General features: G+C 45.7%; 1 protein-coding gene across 1 annotated transcript in view; it reads left to right on the top strand.

The window, feature by feature from the left end:
• The window catches only part of LOC138481643 (heat shock transcription factor, Y-linked-like), a 131,835-nt gene extending 126,105 nt beyond the window's left edge, over positions 1-5,730 (top strand). The window contains exon 2 of the mRNA XM_069613812.1: positions 4,886-5,730. Coding sequence (XP_069469913.1) covers positions 4,886-5,590 — 705 coding nt within the window. The 3' untranslated portion in view covers positions 5,591-5,730. The remainder of the gene's footprint in view (positions 1-4,885) is intronic.
• The last annotated feature ends 9,443 nt before the right edge of the window (positions 5,731-15,173 follow it).

Below are 15,173 nucleotides of genomic sequence, written 5' to 3'. Positions count from 1 at the left end.
CGCATATCACCTGGTACCCATGAAGAAAGGGGACGAGTGGAAAACTGTGTTCTGTACCCACTATGGCTTGTATGAATACCAGGTCATGCCCCCTAACTCAGGTTATAATACCATCCTCGTAGTAGTGGACCTCTTCTCCAAAATGGTCCATTTCATAGCTCTAAATGGTATTCCCTCAGCTCAGACCCTGGCGCAGGTTTTTCTAGACCGAATCGTTAAGTTACATGGATCCCCTCCCATAATCGTTTCTGACAGAGGCAGCCAATTTGTATCTCATTTTTGGAGAAAATGTTGTGCCCTGGCAAGAGTAGAAGTCTGTCTGTCTTCTAGTCACCACCCTCAAACGGATGGCCAAACCGAGCGCACAAACCAGACCATGGAACAGTATTTGCGCTGTCTATTACACCAAACAAGCCAAAGCTGGACAGAAATTCTATGGATGGCAGAATATGCCTACAACAACTCAACACATTCATCAACCCAAGCAACACCCTTCTTTACTATATATTACTATATATGGTTGAAACCCCAGAATGTCGGTCTACAATCCGCCAGAAAAGATTGAAATGCCCGCAGTAAAGAATATACATGCCAGCATCATGAAAGCAGCCAGAAAAGCCAGCAGGAACCTATAGCAAGCCAAAGAAACACAGAATAACGCTGATCGCCATCGACGAAAAGCCCCAGATTATCAAGTGGGAGACTCGGTCTGGCTGGCAACTAAACACATTGCTTTAAAGAGTCCCAAGAAATTTCATCCTATATACATCGGCCTGTATACAATAGAAAAAGTAATTAATCCAGCAGCCATGAGACTGGCGTTACCTCAACATATGCGTATACATCCACGTGTCTATTTCACGTGTCACTATTAAAACCAGCACACCCAGGAACCCGAACTTCCACACCTCCCGCACCCATACAAGTGGGTGAAGTAGCACCAGAATATGAAGTAAAGAACATATTAGATTGCAAACAAGAACGAAAGACCCTGTATCATTTGATTGACTGGAAGGCGTACGGACCCCAGGAAAGATCATGGGAAACCAGCACGCACGTGCATGCCCCCCGATTGGTGCGGAAATTCCATCGGGACCATCCTGAAAAACCAAAGCCCTCATACACACCATTGGCAGGGGTCTTGAGGGGGAAGACTGTCATGGGTATCAGGCAGGTAGTTGGGGCAAGCTGGGTGGAGCTTGGCAGGCCTGGCATAGGGACACAAAGAACCCATAACAAATCCCTCCCTTCATTCCTTCCTAGTGTTTGTAGTAACTTCCTGGTTACCACTTCCTGTTGCCAAACAGGAAGTGCATGATAACTCATGAGCTCTCTAGTGTTTGGGTGTGGTTGGCTATATAAGCCACACCCAAGATTCTTCCAGTGCTTCGTGTTGCTTACTGTGAGCTGTATCAGCAACAGACTTGCCGTGCTCTGGATCAGCCAGCATCTGCTTACCTGCTCCGGATCATCCTGTTTCAGCTTACCTGCTACGGATCATCCTACTTCTGCTTACCCTCTCTGGATCATTCAGCTTTAGCTTACCTGGTTCTTACTCTACGCCGCAGCTATCTCCAGTCAACAGGGGACTTCTACACCAGCAGCTGTATGAGCAAAGAAGAACAGCGTTAACACGCACACATCAGTAACGCTGCGCATACTCACTGAATCTTCCCGCGATGCTGGAATCCAGGTTAGTTGCATGAGCGCAAAAACCCCTGTAAGAAAGAAGAGACATTATTCATTGCGCTCGCTCCAATAAAGTGGACACTTATTTCACTGCTCTCTCTCTACGCAGTGCATACTTACCCAAAGCCTCCGTGCAAACTTACCTAACCACCAAGTCTCCAGTAGCGCTGAACCCGGACTCGAGGCACTAATACCACATAATTTCTCCTGCAAGTGAAAGGGAAAGCCATCTCCAGGCACACTCGAATTGAAGGCGCTGTGCAAACCTACCAGCAGCTAACAAAGACAATACAGACAATTTTGGACACTCAACATTCTCCGCGCAACGATCACTTGTGGGAAGGACTTTCTAGCCAGTGAAGAAGCTGGTGCCTTGAACTCTCGGCCTCGCTGTGAAGGCATAAAACAGCGTTTGGCATCTGAACTCAGCCTACAGACATTGGCACCAATCACATGTGTGAATCGCGCCCCTGCAAATGCAGGAAGGAGTTCACACCCTACTAAAGATCAAGGTAAGCCCATAGGGGGACATCACAGCACACAGTAAAGAGAAGGGAAGGGCCTAGGGGAATCGGGTGAATTCAGGTCTGAGTGTACACCTTGTATTTGAAAGGTATTGCTCCGGGTGAAACAGGGGAAGTGAAGACACGGGTCAAGGGAGGCTCGTCCATCGCTCCTGCAGAGACACAGGTGAGTGCGACATAGTCTAAGCGGGATAAGATGATTGACCTCGCGTTGGTAGCAAAATTGTTCTCTCTTAGGAGTGGACGAGTGGCTCTCAGCAGCCGTAGGTAATAGAATTCTTTTTATGCAGATAGTTCACCTGGGCCTTGTGCCCCAGGGACACCTCCATCATCATCCCTATGGTTTTAACCTGAGCGTCGACTTTAATGCATGAGTCTTTGATGTTGGAAGACTCGTAGTCTGCTCCTAACTTAGCTAGTGCTTGGCACGAGCCGAAGATCATCAGCTCAGCTCTGCCTTTTTACTATTCCGGCACATCCAGTTGCACTCCATACATTTTCTATGATGCCATATACCTCAGTGACCTTTGCATTATCTAGTAGGAAGTTTCCCTCCAGCTCCAGCACCAGCAAGGTATCGTATGCATAATTAGTAAAGAATACGCTGACGCTTTCTAGTAACTCGCACAGATATTTCTTGTAGAGATTAAAAAGTAGAGGGGACTGACTAGCTCCCTGAGTAACCCTGAAATGTATGCCGCCTTAGAAAACGTATCTCCCGAGTGGACTTTTGCTTTGCAGCCTGCCAGGAATGATGTCAGCCAAGCCAGTGCTGCCGGAGAGCACCCTGCTCTTTTGTCCAAGACCTGCTTTATTAAATGTTGGTCGACCAGGTCGAAGAGCATTTAACGCACTTATAGCATTAAAAGCCCTGTCTTGCCCTTGTCAAGGATGGCTAGCATGCAGTTCGGAAGGTCTAACATAGCCCTCTCCGTGCTGTGTGCAGCACGGAAACACGTATCCTGCTCATGGAGAATGTCATTGGCTTCGACGTGTGCTTGAAGTTGTGTTGTTGCTATTTTGTCAATGACTTTGAGAATAAAATTAGAGTTGGTAATTTGGAGCAAGTTACCGGGTCCTTGGGATCTAGGCCCGGCTTCATAATCAGGGGCGTGATAGTGACTTCCTTGATACCTTGAGGTACTTTGCCATCTTGAAATGAGGCAATGACTATTTTAGTCAGGACTGGGGCAAACAATTGCTTATTATCCCGAATTACTTTAGGAGGGATTATATTTTCAGAGCACGAGTAAGGTTTCATTTCTGCCAACATTTTGACGATCTCCTTTTCTGAGATCGGGTGAAAGTTAAAACTTGCCCTTTCTCTCTGTCTCGGATCTGCAACTATGGGGGGAGACTCCTTACTGGATGCTTCTCTGGCCTTAATAATGGCATCTCTGGCTTTTCTCAGTGAATGCCCTTTGCAATAGTTTGCAGTCCTCATTCGAAGGAGCAACCGGGGGGGACAGTGCCTTTGGTCTTTCTACAGAGTTAAGGATCCTTTGTGGAGCGGCTTCTATTTGCTCATTGTAATAGTTAGATTTGACTTCTCTGATGTTCTTTCTGTACTTCGCGTTAATGCAGCACCAACGTTCTTTGTTGGCTACCGACGGGTCTTTTTGCCACTTCCTTTCCAGGTTTCTTTTCTCAAACTTGAGCTTACGGAGCTCGCTATGAAACCAAGAGTTGTGATCTCATAATTAATGAGAGTTGCTTGCCTGGTATTATTGGAGCTGCAGACAGGACTAGGACACCTTCATCTGAATACATTAATGTTGCATTAGGTTTTTCTGTGTAAACATTTTACTGTAAGCCTGTTGAAAGAGTAGATATTTGGTGGTTGCAAGGTAATAAACTTGTGTTGCTAGTTTCTTTGTAATGATAACCAGCAATTAGTCAAAGATATCCTTGTGATAAAACTGTAAACCTTGACTTAACCAGTCGGTAATGTGATCAGAGAACCTGGATTGACAGCCTAGTCAATAACTGGTACTAATTAAGCCTGCAACCTGTACTTTCTCACTAACAAATTCCAAAATGGCAACAAATATCTCTGACATGGTAATTATGGAGGGGCATTCTGCATGGAAGCCATCTATCATAGCTTTGGTGGTCTAGGGCGTGGATGTGGATGTTGATGAGGTGGAGACACATGAGTGCAAAGCGGGAAAGAGAGAAGTCGTGGCAGGCAGAAACAACAATGGCAATGGTTGATGGGCCGAGAAGCCAAACAGCCAGTTAGGGTTCTAGAAATGCAGGCCTGTTGATAAGGCCTGGAAATCATTCCTTATTCTGCAGTTCACTGAATGCAAATCATATGGTGTACCCCTTTAACTATTTGAAGCTACCAAACTCCTTTTACCATCTGGGCACTCTGTCAATTAACCATGAATTTAATGTCTATTACAAATAGTAAAGAATGTAAAATTTAAATATTGTGATGTGGGTTAGAGGAAACGCCCCAACATTCAGAGGATTTCTGTTTGAATATTAATTTAAGGGTTTGGGATTCAAATAAATAACCAGGAAAACCAGGCGTATAGCCTGACGGTTCTATCTACCAGATTCTCTGTGCTTCAGAAGGACATCTTTTTAGGACACTTGTAGTTTTTTTATTGTATGTTTTACTTTGGACCATTATCATAATCATAGTGCTTTGTCTTTCTTTTCAGTTTTACCACAACCCAAATTTTAGAAGAGACTACCCATACTTGGTGCAGAGGATGAAGAGAAGAGTGGGCATCAAAAGCAGCACAGTAGAGTGTGGTTCGGTGCAGCTGGATTCTGCGACAGCAGGTACAAAGCGAAGAAAATCATCCGCCACAAAGGAATTTATTTCTCGCTTGGATTCAAGCAACCAACCTAGCTTGTCTCAGCCGTCTTTCACGAAAGAAAAAAAGCAGAAACCGATCCAAAAGAAACCAGCCACTGAAGTGAGCACCAGAATGAACCATGCCTACCCAGTGTCGCCAGCATGTCCACAGGAAAGCAACAGTTGCACAGAGCACAGTCTAGCAAATTGTACCCCTAGCAGTCTTAGTGATCATAGCATGGATTTCTGTGCCACTAACTGTGCTTATCAATATCCCACAGCATCCGGGGTCGCCTTTGAGCACATGATGGGCCTACAACAATTACATTCGACGTGCCCTCACTTTGCATCTATCAATGCACAGCTTACTACTATGATGTCCTTTTTCAATCCCTGGCTCTCAATGTCCCTTTTAGCAGCAGCTTCCTCTGTCCACATGACTGCATCAGCTCACCAGCACCTTCCTCAATCTGGTCAATTTTGCTCAACATGTACCTGCAATACTGGCAACGAGACGCCCGCCAACTATGACCTACTGGTCTCCGAATCACCCGAAACACCATAGGCTCACTTAACAAATCAGAACCATGAGATGTGTTTGAGGCTTAGGAAATACAATGGAATAGTTGCATGAATATAATTAAAAATATACGCCATTAGCTTCCTTTTTTTGCTGCATTAAATCATCCTTCAAAAGGAAATGAATTGAAGCCAAGGTAGCTTATTATTTCAATGTTACCAATCCGAGTGCCGCTGATAGCAGCATTCACTGGTGTGTGCTGGGGGATGCTGTTGCTCTTATATGCCATGCCTCCTGCCTTGAGTTGGAGAGCTGAGCATTTTGGCAGTTGAGGTGTGCATCTATGTGTTGCCAGTCTAGCCAACTTATTTGTCACCAGAAGAAGTAAATTGAACCCTGGGCACGATTCCCAAGGAGCTCAGATGGTGGATTTATCATTCTTCCCAAATATTATAGCATGAGCACAGGTTTAATGAGTCCTGGTCCCAAGTTGTGGGCATGTTTAAAAAATAAAATAAAAAGCAGGATAATGAGCATTTCTCCAGTTCCTTAATCGGTCAGTTTAAAAGGATTTAGTAAAACATGTAGGAAGAGTAATGCCCCTTTGAAGTGTCAGTAATATGTATGATACAAGGGATGGTCCATAGGCATATTGTCTACATCACAGTGCCCGTAGATCTAGGTGCTGTAATACTGCCAGTGTGACTGCCTCACGAGTTTGAAACACTGGCAAAACAGTGGCAAAACCAATTAAGAAACAGATACATGTGCGTTACTCTTTAGTTTTTAGAACTGTTTTCAACAGAAAGGTAATTCTTCACAAGGTTCCTGAGATAGGAAGCTTATAAGAACACAAATGGTGCCCCACGGCTCTCTTTCAGCACTTGAGGCATGGGAAGTGATATTTGTTGGCAATATGACTTTCTGAGACTCATCAACAAAGAGTCTTGTCTCTCCATTCCATATACTAGGCCAAAAAATGAACCTCAAGGAAATCACTTTCAACACTGTCATCAGTTCAGACCAAAGGGTTTTTGAACGTTAAGGTTCTGGGGCATGGGAGGAAGAAAGTTGATGTGCATAATTCTGGCAAACCGTCTCCAAAAGCTATGTTGGTCATGGTCGCCCCATGAGAGATGACACAGAGACTATGGGTCTCATTCCGAGTTTGGCGGTAGCCATGGCGCAATTAACGCCATGGCTGCCTCCAAACCCGGGTCCGGTCTGGCAGAATGGGGACTTACTGGGATATTCAGACCTGTGCAGACCCGGTAAGTCCCCATTCATTTTACCATTCCCCATTCCCATGGGGAAGGCGCAAATAACGGGCCCGCAAATTGTGGGCACGTTATTAGCTCGAATGGAAAAAAGAGAAGAAATCCCTACACACCAACTCTGGGTTTACTGAAGAACTGTACTCAATGCGATCCCACAAAAGAGCAGCACTAAAAAACTGGCAATCTGACCCCTGCACCAATACCAAAAACAAATTCAATTTAATCTCCCACCAATACAAGATAGCTATCACCAATGCCAAAGCCAATGCCTTCAACACACGAATCTCCAATGCCAAATCGCACTCCAAAGAGATCTTCGCAATTTTTAATGAGCTCATCTCCCCCCCTAATACATCAGACGAAATAATCAAAGATGAAGCTTGGTGTACCACCATTCAAGCTGCCATTCTACACAAAATAGCCCTTCTCCAAAAGAAAATCAAAGACCACTGCAAAGCACTTCCTCATCAGACAGGAACTAAAACTACTAACACCCCACCCACCTCATCCAAGCCCACCATACCTGACTTCTCCTTCAGAGATGTCACTGAATCAGAAGTTATTAAACTACTAAAAAATCTCAAACCCTCCCCCTGTAAAGGCGATATTTGCCCACCTAAACTCATTAAAGACTGCGCAGACTGCCTTGCGCCGCTCTTCACCGCATTCATCAACGCGTCCTTTAAAACAGGCATCATCCCAGCTAACCTCAAAGAGGCCTGGGTCCGGATCCTCCTAAAAAAAACTACTCTCGACCCATCACAACCAAACAACTACAGACCAATAACCACGGTGCCTTTCCTGCTGAAATTACTGGACAAAGCCGCACACTGCCAAATCCAACACTTTCTGCAAACCCACTCCATCCTCGGGACTAGGCAATCAGGCTTCCGGACAGAACATGGCACAGAAACAGCCCCGGTAGATCTGAAGAGTCAGATCACCCAAATCATGGACAAAGGCAAGCCTGCTCTTCTGCTCCTTTTAGATCTCTCAGCCGCTTTCGATCTGGTTGATCATAAGACTCTCACCTCACACCTCACCAACTCTGCCAACTTCTCCAAAGAAGCAGCCCTCTGGATCACTTCCTTCCTAGAGGGAAGAGCCATGAAAGTCTTCTCGGACATCGCCAACGCCACTCCCACGACAATCCACTGCGGGGACCCTCAAGGATCCTGCACTGCACCCACACTCTATAACTTGTTCACCAAGCCCCTCTTTGACAAACTTGACTCATACAGCATCACATACACGAACTACGCGGATGACACACAAGTACTTCTACCCCGTTCAGGATCCTACAACGAAGACGCCAAGGCACTCCACAAAATCTACTCCGTCATTAAGGCATGGATGGCAGTTAATGGCCTCTGCCTCAATGGTGGCAAGACTGAAATCATGATATTAGGTCAACAGAACACCCTAGACAAACTTGACAAACTTTACGCTAACTTCTCCATTGACAACTCCATCATCCCCGTATCCACAGCCGTAAAGACACTGGGAGCATACCTTGACTCTTCACTTTCGATGACCAGACAAGTCAGCACAATCACTTCCGCATCCGCACACACCACCAAACTCATAAACGCCATCAAGCCCTACCTCTCTAAACCCAACTGCCTCTCTATAGCGAGGGCAACCATTGGAGCCAAACTGGACTACTGCAATGCACTCCTAGCAGGCACTTCAGCAAAAAACATAAACAGGTTACAAGTCACGCAAAACAATGCTCTCCGGGCTGCTCTTAGTATCCCAAGAAGAGAGCATATCACTCAGGCCAGGCACTCAGCCCAATGGCTCCCAGTCAAAGAACGGATCACTCTCAAAATCCTGACCCTCACCCACAAATGCCTCGTCCTATCTATCAGAAACCATCCTCAAACCTTCGTCCTCCCGTCCCACCAGGACGCAATACCCCAACCTTATCTGCATCCCACGCATCAAAAAAGCCAAAGCCGGAGGTCTGAGCTTCCCCTACATTGCAGCCGAAAACCTGGAACGCGCTCCCTGCAGATATTAGAGCGGAAAACTCACTCCACATTTTTTGCAGGAAACTAAAAACTTCATTCCTTGCAAAATAATTAGGAAACTCTCAGGAATCCATGTAAATATTCTGCATTGCTAATGTATTCATGTCTCCTGTAAATTCTGTATTATATGTAATTACTGTATCCTATGTAACTAAGATTTTGTCTGTAACAAGCGCCTCGAATCCCTCGGGCTGAAGTGTGCTCTATAAATCTGAATAAATAAATAGCTCCAAGGTCCATTAACGGGTCCCGTAAAGAACGGCTGGTCAGACCAGCCGTTCCTGCTGGGTCCCGCTAAGGGACCTCGGAATAGGGTGGTAAGAGTTTTCCGGCACCAGTCTCCTTACCGGTGACCGTTAACCTTTACCGCCCAACTCGTAATGACCCCCGATATATGTTAAGGCAACCCCCTAGAAGCAACCAATAGAAAGACCTTTTTCTTCTGGCAGCTATGACTGATTGAGAAAATGACGAGACCACCTACCAAAAGGCCCCTCGGTGCTTCGTTATATGGTAGAATGGAGGTTATGCTCTGTGTCTGCTCTGTGGGAGCTTGTTTAAACTCCTGCAAGGTGACATTCATTGGCGGCTGGCGACGTTTTTAACAGGAGAGGCGTAAGTATTTGTCCCGATATACCAGAGGGGCCGAGTGTAGAGAGGGAGCCCACACCACCCATGAGGGGATTGGGAAGGTTCTCCCCCCGAGAAATGTTTTCAAATAATGGGCGAAAATGGTGCATTTTAGACCACACGTTTTACAAAAATTGGATCAAAAGCCAAACAGTTTGCAACTGGGTCTTGTAGGGTAACTCATGAAAATAATCCAATAGATGCAAATCACCAGGATGCACAGGGTTTTCATGATGCTTTTGCCAACACTATGTGCAAGTATAAAAAGATGTTCATGCTGGCTGTACCCATACATTTCCATACTGGCTGCACCAATATATGCCAGTATTCGCATATAAGAACATACTCATGTTTGCTTTGCGCATATTGGCAATACTGATACTATAAGACAATGGGCCTCATTACACGGATGGCGGAGAACCATGGCGCTATTAGCGCCATGGTTCATGCCGGTAAAATACCGGCACCGCCTTGGCGGAAAGGGGAATTACCGCCCCATTCCAAGGTTGGCGGGACGGTAATTCCCCCTTCCACCATTGCCCTTCCCCATTCCCATTTTTGGCCCACAGGGCTCAATGGGAATGGGGAAGGCGCTAATTACGGTACCGCAAATTGCGGTACCGTAATTAGCTCCCTAGGTCCCTTTGCGGGTTGGTTTTTAACGCCTGCAAAAAGCAGGCGTTAAATCCCCCAACCCGCAAAGGGACCTCGTAGTAAGGCGGTAAGGATTTACCGGTACCGGTATTTAAATCCTTACCGCCATCCGTGTAATGAGGCCCAATATGTCCACGCTTGTTCTGCCAATTTATGCCAGTACCCTCAAAACATACTGCCGTTGGCTTTACCAAAATACATGCCGCAATGCAAAAATATATCCAAACTGGCTGCACCAAAATGCTAATCTAGCCGAGTGTCCCCAATCTTTTTTGTCAAACCAATCAACATTAAACCAATATTGCATCTACAAAATAAAATTAATGCTTCCAATGTATTATAACATATTTCATTAACAAAATATGCACAATCAAAATGCTACACAACGTTTTAGCCCAGGTCAAACTGTAGCACATAAATGTACTCCAGACACCTTCCGGTAGTCTCTTTCCTTTTAGGAAGTACAAATGCACTGGGCCTCATTACACGGTAGGCGGTAAGGATTTACCAGTATCGGTATTTTACCGGTACCGGTAAATCCTTACCGCCTTACTACGAGGTCCCTTTGCGGCTTGGAGAATTTAACGCCTGCTTTTTGCAGGCGTTAAAAACCAACCCGCAAAGGGACCAGGGAGCTTATTACGGTACCGCAATTTGCGGTGCCGTAATTAGCACCTTCCCCATTCACATTATGCCCTATGGGGAGAAAATGGGAATGGGGAAGGGCAATGGTGGAAGGGGGAATTACCGGCCCCCCAACCTTGGAATGAGGCGGTAATTCCCCTTTCCACCAAGGCGGTGCCGGTATTTTACCAGCATGAACCATGGCGCTAATAGCGCCATGGTTCTCCGCCTACCGTGTAATGAGGCACACCGATCTGACTTGGTGAATACTTTTTTCCATGCACTTCCACCCAGCATCACCATTAGTGGCAAAAACTATTTTGAAGGGAACATTCTTTCTGGAAGGAAAGAATATATGAAGCATTAGTTGTCTCTAGTCTCCACGTTGTTCACGTGTACCGGACAGAACAGGACGCAGATGATAAACGGCGCAGACAATTACTAACGTGAGCATTTCATTGTTAGCATGTGCATTCATATGCATAGATTTCTAGGCAATCGAAATTGTGAAGTTGGGTTAGTATTTTCAAGTCAGGGGAGTGAGTAGAATGGTGGATAGGGGACAGGAGACATCTCATTCTCACAGCAGTCCTTAAGTGGATGCTTTCAGACTTGGAGTGAGTAAGCTGCTTGTAACATTGAAGCTGCACTAGAATAGTCTCAACAGAATGCATAAAGAAGTTAGATGCCCCCACACAAATAGGTTTGCCCATCCCCCACTGTCTCTGAAGGTAACATCTCTCCCAGCATTTGAAGGCTTACCTGGGAACCATCTTGGAGGCGGCGTTCACTACCTACACTCAGGACACTAGAAAAGAAGACATGTTGGACATGGTTTAACCTCACACATGGCTGGTGCAGTTTGTGTCTAGCGCTTCATCAAGCAAGATAAGTGTGGCGAGGGTGGTGTGAATGCCAGTTTGTATTTGAAGATGAGGAAAAACAATTCTGTTTTGGAGCTTTGGATTTTAAGGACAATTTTCACAATCTGCATGAATTGATTTCCGCTTTAAGAGCTCAACTTTAGGGTTGTGTAGTTGAGTAGCATGTGCTTCACTTTCTAGTGACTTTGAAGCAGAGAGGAGCCTCTTTCATTAACACATCAAAAGACAAAGTCACAAAAAGGTAGGCAAAATCAGAATATACAACAAGCACTTTTTAAGATCAGAAATGTACCACTAACAAATAAGACTATAGGAAACAACTAATTAATTGTTAGCCATTTGAATGTTGTTTCCTGGCAGGCCTCTGGCCCTTGCACGTTTATTCTGATGTTTGGACAATGACCAGAACATCAGTCAGTCACTGCTCTTCCCTAGTCACTCCCTGGCCTCAATCACACATGCAGTGGTGACTCCTAGATGTGCCCTTCCTGCTCCCACCCACGCCTCATTTATCCTCAGCCACACGTTTTGCATACTCAGGTAGCTCATCTACAAACTAGGGTGGCATACAACAGCAGGACCAGACCAGTTCATTACTGTGGAAGGACATATTTGGGCTTGCAGAGGAATTGGCGGCACACCACAGGTCCTCGAGAACTGAGACCCACAGCGGAGGGAGTGAAATGGGCCTGGGAGTTCATAACGAGAGAAAATAAACTCTATAATGTACCTTTCACTTTGCTTCTAGCAGCCACTGTTTATGGCTAGACACTGTTTGCAAGCTGATTTACACTCTATGAATCTCTGTTGCATAAAGTAATCATCAAGGGTTCATTATACATATGTGGGAGCAGTTCAAAGCTGTATAAACTGTGACCCAATACTTACCCTGCAATGGTTTTATTTCACTAACAAATGGAATATGCAAAAGCATGGATCTCCAGAGGTAATGCTAACACTGCGGCTCAGACCCGTAATTACTATGGGGCTCCAGGAATACAGCCAATTCCAAAACCTGTCCTGTAATTTACATAAATGATCGCACATTTCTGGAAGATATAAAGATGTAGAAGAGGCTAGCCCAGTTCTACTGCAAGCCCGAGTACCTGCAAACAACAATCATTGTTTGGCTGCTGCCAGATGTGCCAAGATGTCTGTGTAACCACTTTGGAGTCATTTCTGTGAAAACGCTGTTTGATTGGGGTAACCTGCTGGGACCAGGCTGCTGGGGATGCAGGGGGAACAGATAGGGAAAGATGTACTCCTTTGTAATATGAAACCTCCTCGGACAGATAGGAACGTTTAGTTTCGTCTTCCACAGGCAGGCTGCCTTGAGTGAGGAAGCCCTATTTCGGTACCAAACAGGTGGAGAGTAGGAAACCACAGGAATTGGGTTTCACTTTGGGTATGGATTAGTCAAGGATAAAAACTCTGCTTGGGTTTAGAGTGACCCAAGAAAGATTTCAAGAAACTGGGGCATCTGTGGGTGGAGGTGGATTCTGGGAAACAGCACCTTTTCCAAAACGTGGTTGTTTCTTGCATTTCCAGAAACATGTGGCAACTGTGTTGAAGGAAGATTACACCTACAGGTTGCGCAGGGAGTCTTAATTCTATTAAAGACACGGAGGTGAGCATTATGCTTCAACTTCTTTATTGCTACTCTTCAGCAGTTTCAAAAAAAATAACAGATATAACTGAAAATGACCTCTTTTAAACATTGCCTCTCTTTACTTTCTGTTTACTGTTCCTTAAACTACATTTCCCTCTGTCCATACTACTCCTGTAGGCCTTTGTCTTCCTGCCCTGTCCATATATAATTTCCTGCCCGTCCTTCCTTCTCTTCTTTGGATGCTCTGAACTGATCCTCAACGGTAACCTTAAACCAAACGAAACAATCTCAACAGCATCATGTCCTCCCAACTTCTTTGGGTACGATGCTAGTTACCCGTGCATATCCACTCCCGCCGCGCTTCGTAGCTGTCCCTTCTCGTCTCATGCGCAACCTGTCTTCTGGTCATCTCCTGCGGAGGAGAGAAAGAAATTATCAGTGGTGTGGGAGCTATTGCACTGTTCAGTGTACCACAATTTACCATTCTTTGTGATGCGCCGGGTGGGAAAGTAATGTTCGCCTCTCTGTCTTTAATAGCATCAAAACTCCCTGTGCAACCTGCAGGGGTAATCTTCATTCTATGTCAAGACCGGAGGCAAGCATTATGCTTGTTCAAAGCTGCCACTATTGCTGTCGCCAATGATTGAATCAGCATAAAGGAGAAAGTCTTAAATGAACTATTGCTGGCCCAGTCTGCTGCCTGTAGGATTTCCTGCAGCATCACTCCAGCTGCAAATGCCTTAGAGGCAATGATGCCTCTTACTAAATGTGCGCCAAACTTCCTCAGGTCAATCCCTGCTAGCTGCACGATCTTGCGTACCCATCTGGCAATGGTGTCTGTTGCCACCGCTTTGTAAGGCTTCCTACGCACTATTAGGAGCTGATTAACGCCTGCTGGACACATTTCCACTATACTATTCTCATACTCTTGTATACAAGCTGCTACTCACCATTTTGTGTGCTCTGGTAGAAAGGGGTAAGAGATGGATGCAGAGTTAGTTTGTGTCCTCCTAGGGAGTGTTAAAGTAACTCTGTCTGGTCCAAATACTTTCCTGTTCAAATCTAGGGCCTTGATGTCTGACACATGTCTGCATGACACTAGGGATAGCAGCATAGCTAGTTTACCTGAAAATTGTTTCAAGGATAGGTATCTGTTGATAGGCCAGCTCGCTAAGAAACACAACACTATTGTGACATCCCATAACTGTAAATATTTTGGCTCTGGTGGTGCTCGAAATCGGCCACCTTTTATGAGTCTTATTACCGCCGGGTATTCTCCTCTCAGTATTCCATTCACGTGCAGGTGGCCCGCTGAGATCGCTGATCTGTAAACTCCTACGGTCCTGAAGGCTTTCCCGTCTTGTAACAGATAGGCTAGGGAATTGAGGACTGCTACTACAGGGGCATATACAGAATGAACATTTCTCCTTCTGCACCAACTCGACCACTTACTCCAAGCTGTGTCGTAGCTCTTCTGTGTAGATGGTGCCCAGGACTCTGCAATGACCTCTGCAGCTTGTTTCAAAATGCCTGGCAGTGCCCAACGTCTCCCGATATCCTGCACACCATCAGCAGGAGAGTCCCTTTCACTCTCAGAGGATGACACGTCCCAGTTGGGTCTGTGAGTAGGTATTCTCTGACGGGAGAATCTGTGGAAAATCCATGGCCAGCTCCATTAGATTCGGGAACCACACTTGCGATTTCCACACCGGGGTCAATAAAATCAGTGTCGCCGTCTCTCAACGCTTCTTTGCCAGGACTCTGCTCAGCATTATGAATGGGGGAAAGGCATAATGCAGTTCCCCTCTCCAGTCTTGGAGAAAAGCATCTGGGCCCGGGCTGTTGGAACTAATCTCCAGCTAAAATAGCTGCTCTTCTGCAAGTGTAACTTGGACGCGAACAGGTCTGTGTGTACTG

Source organism: Ambystoma mexicanum, chromosome 5p (assembly GCF_040938575.1).
Source record: "Ambystoma mexicanum isolate Mex_15411 chromosome 5p, UKY_AmexF1_1, whole genome shotgun sequence".
Taxonomy (NCBI): Eukaryota; Metazoa; Chordata; class Amphibia; order Caudata; family Ambystomatidae; genus Ambystoma; species Ambystoma mexicanum.
This window is presented reverse-complemented; position numbering and strand designations above follow the sequence as displayed.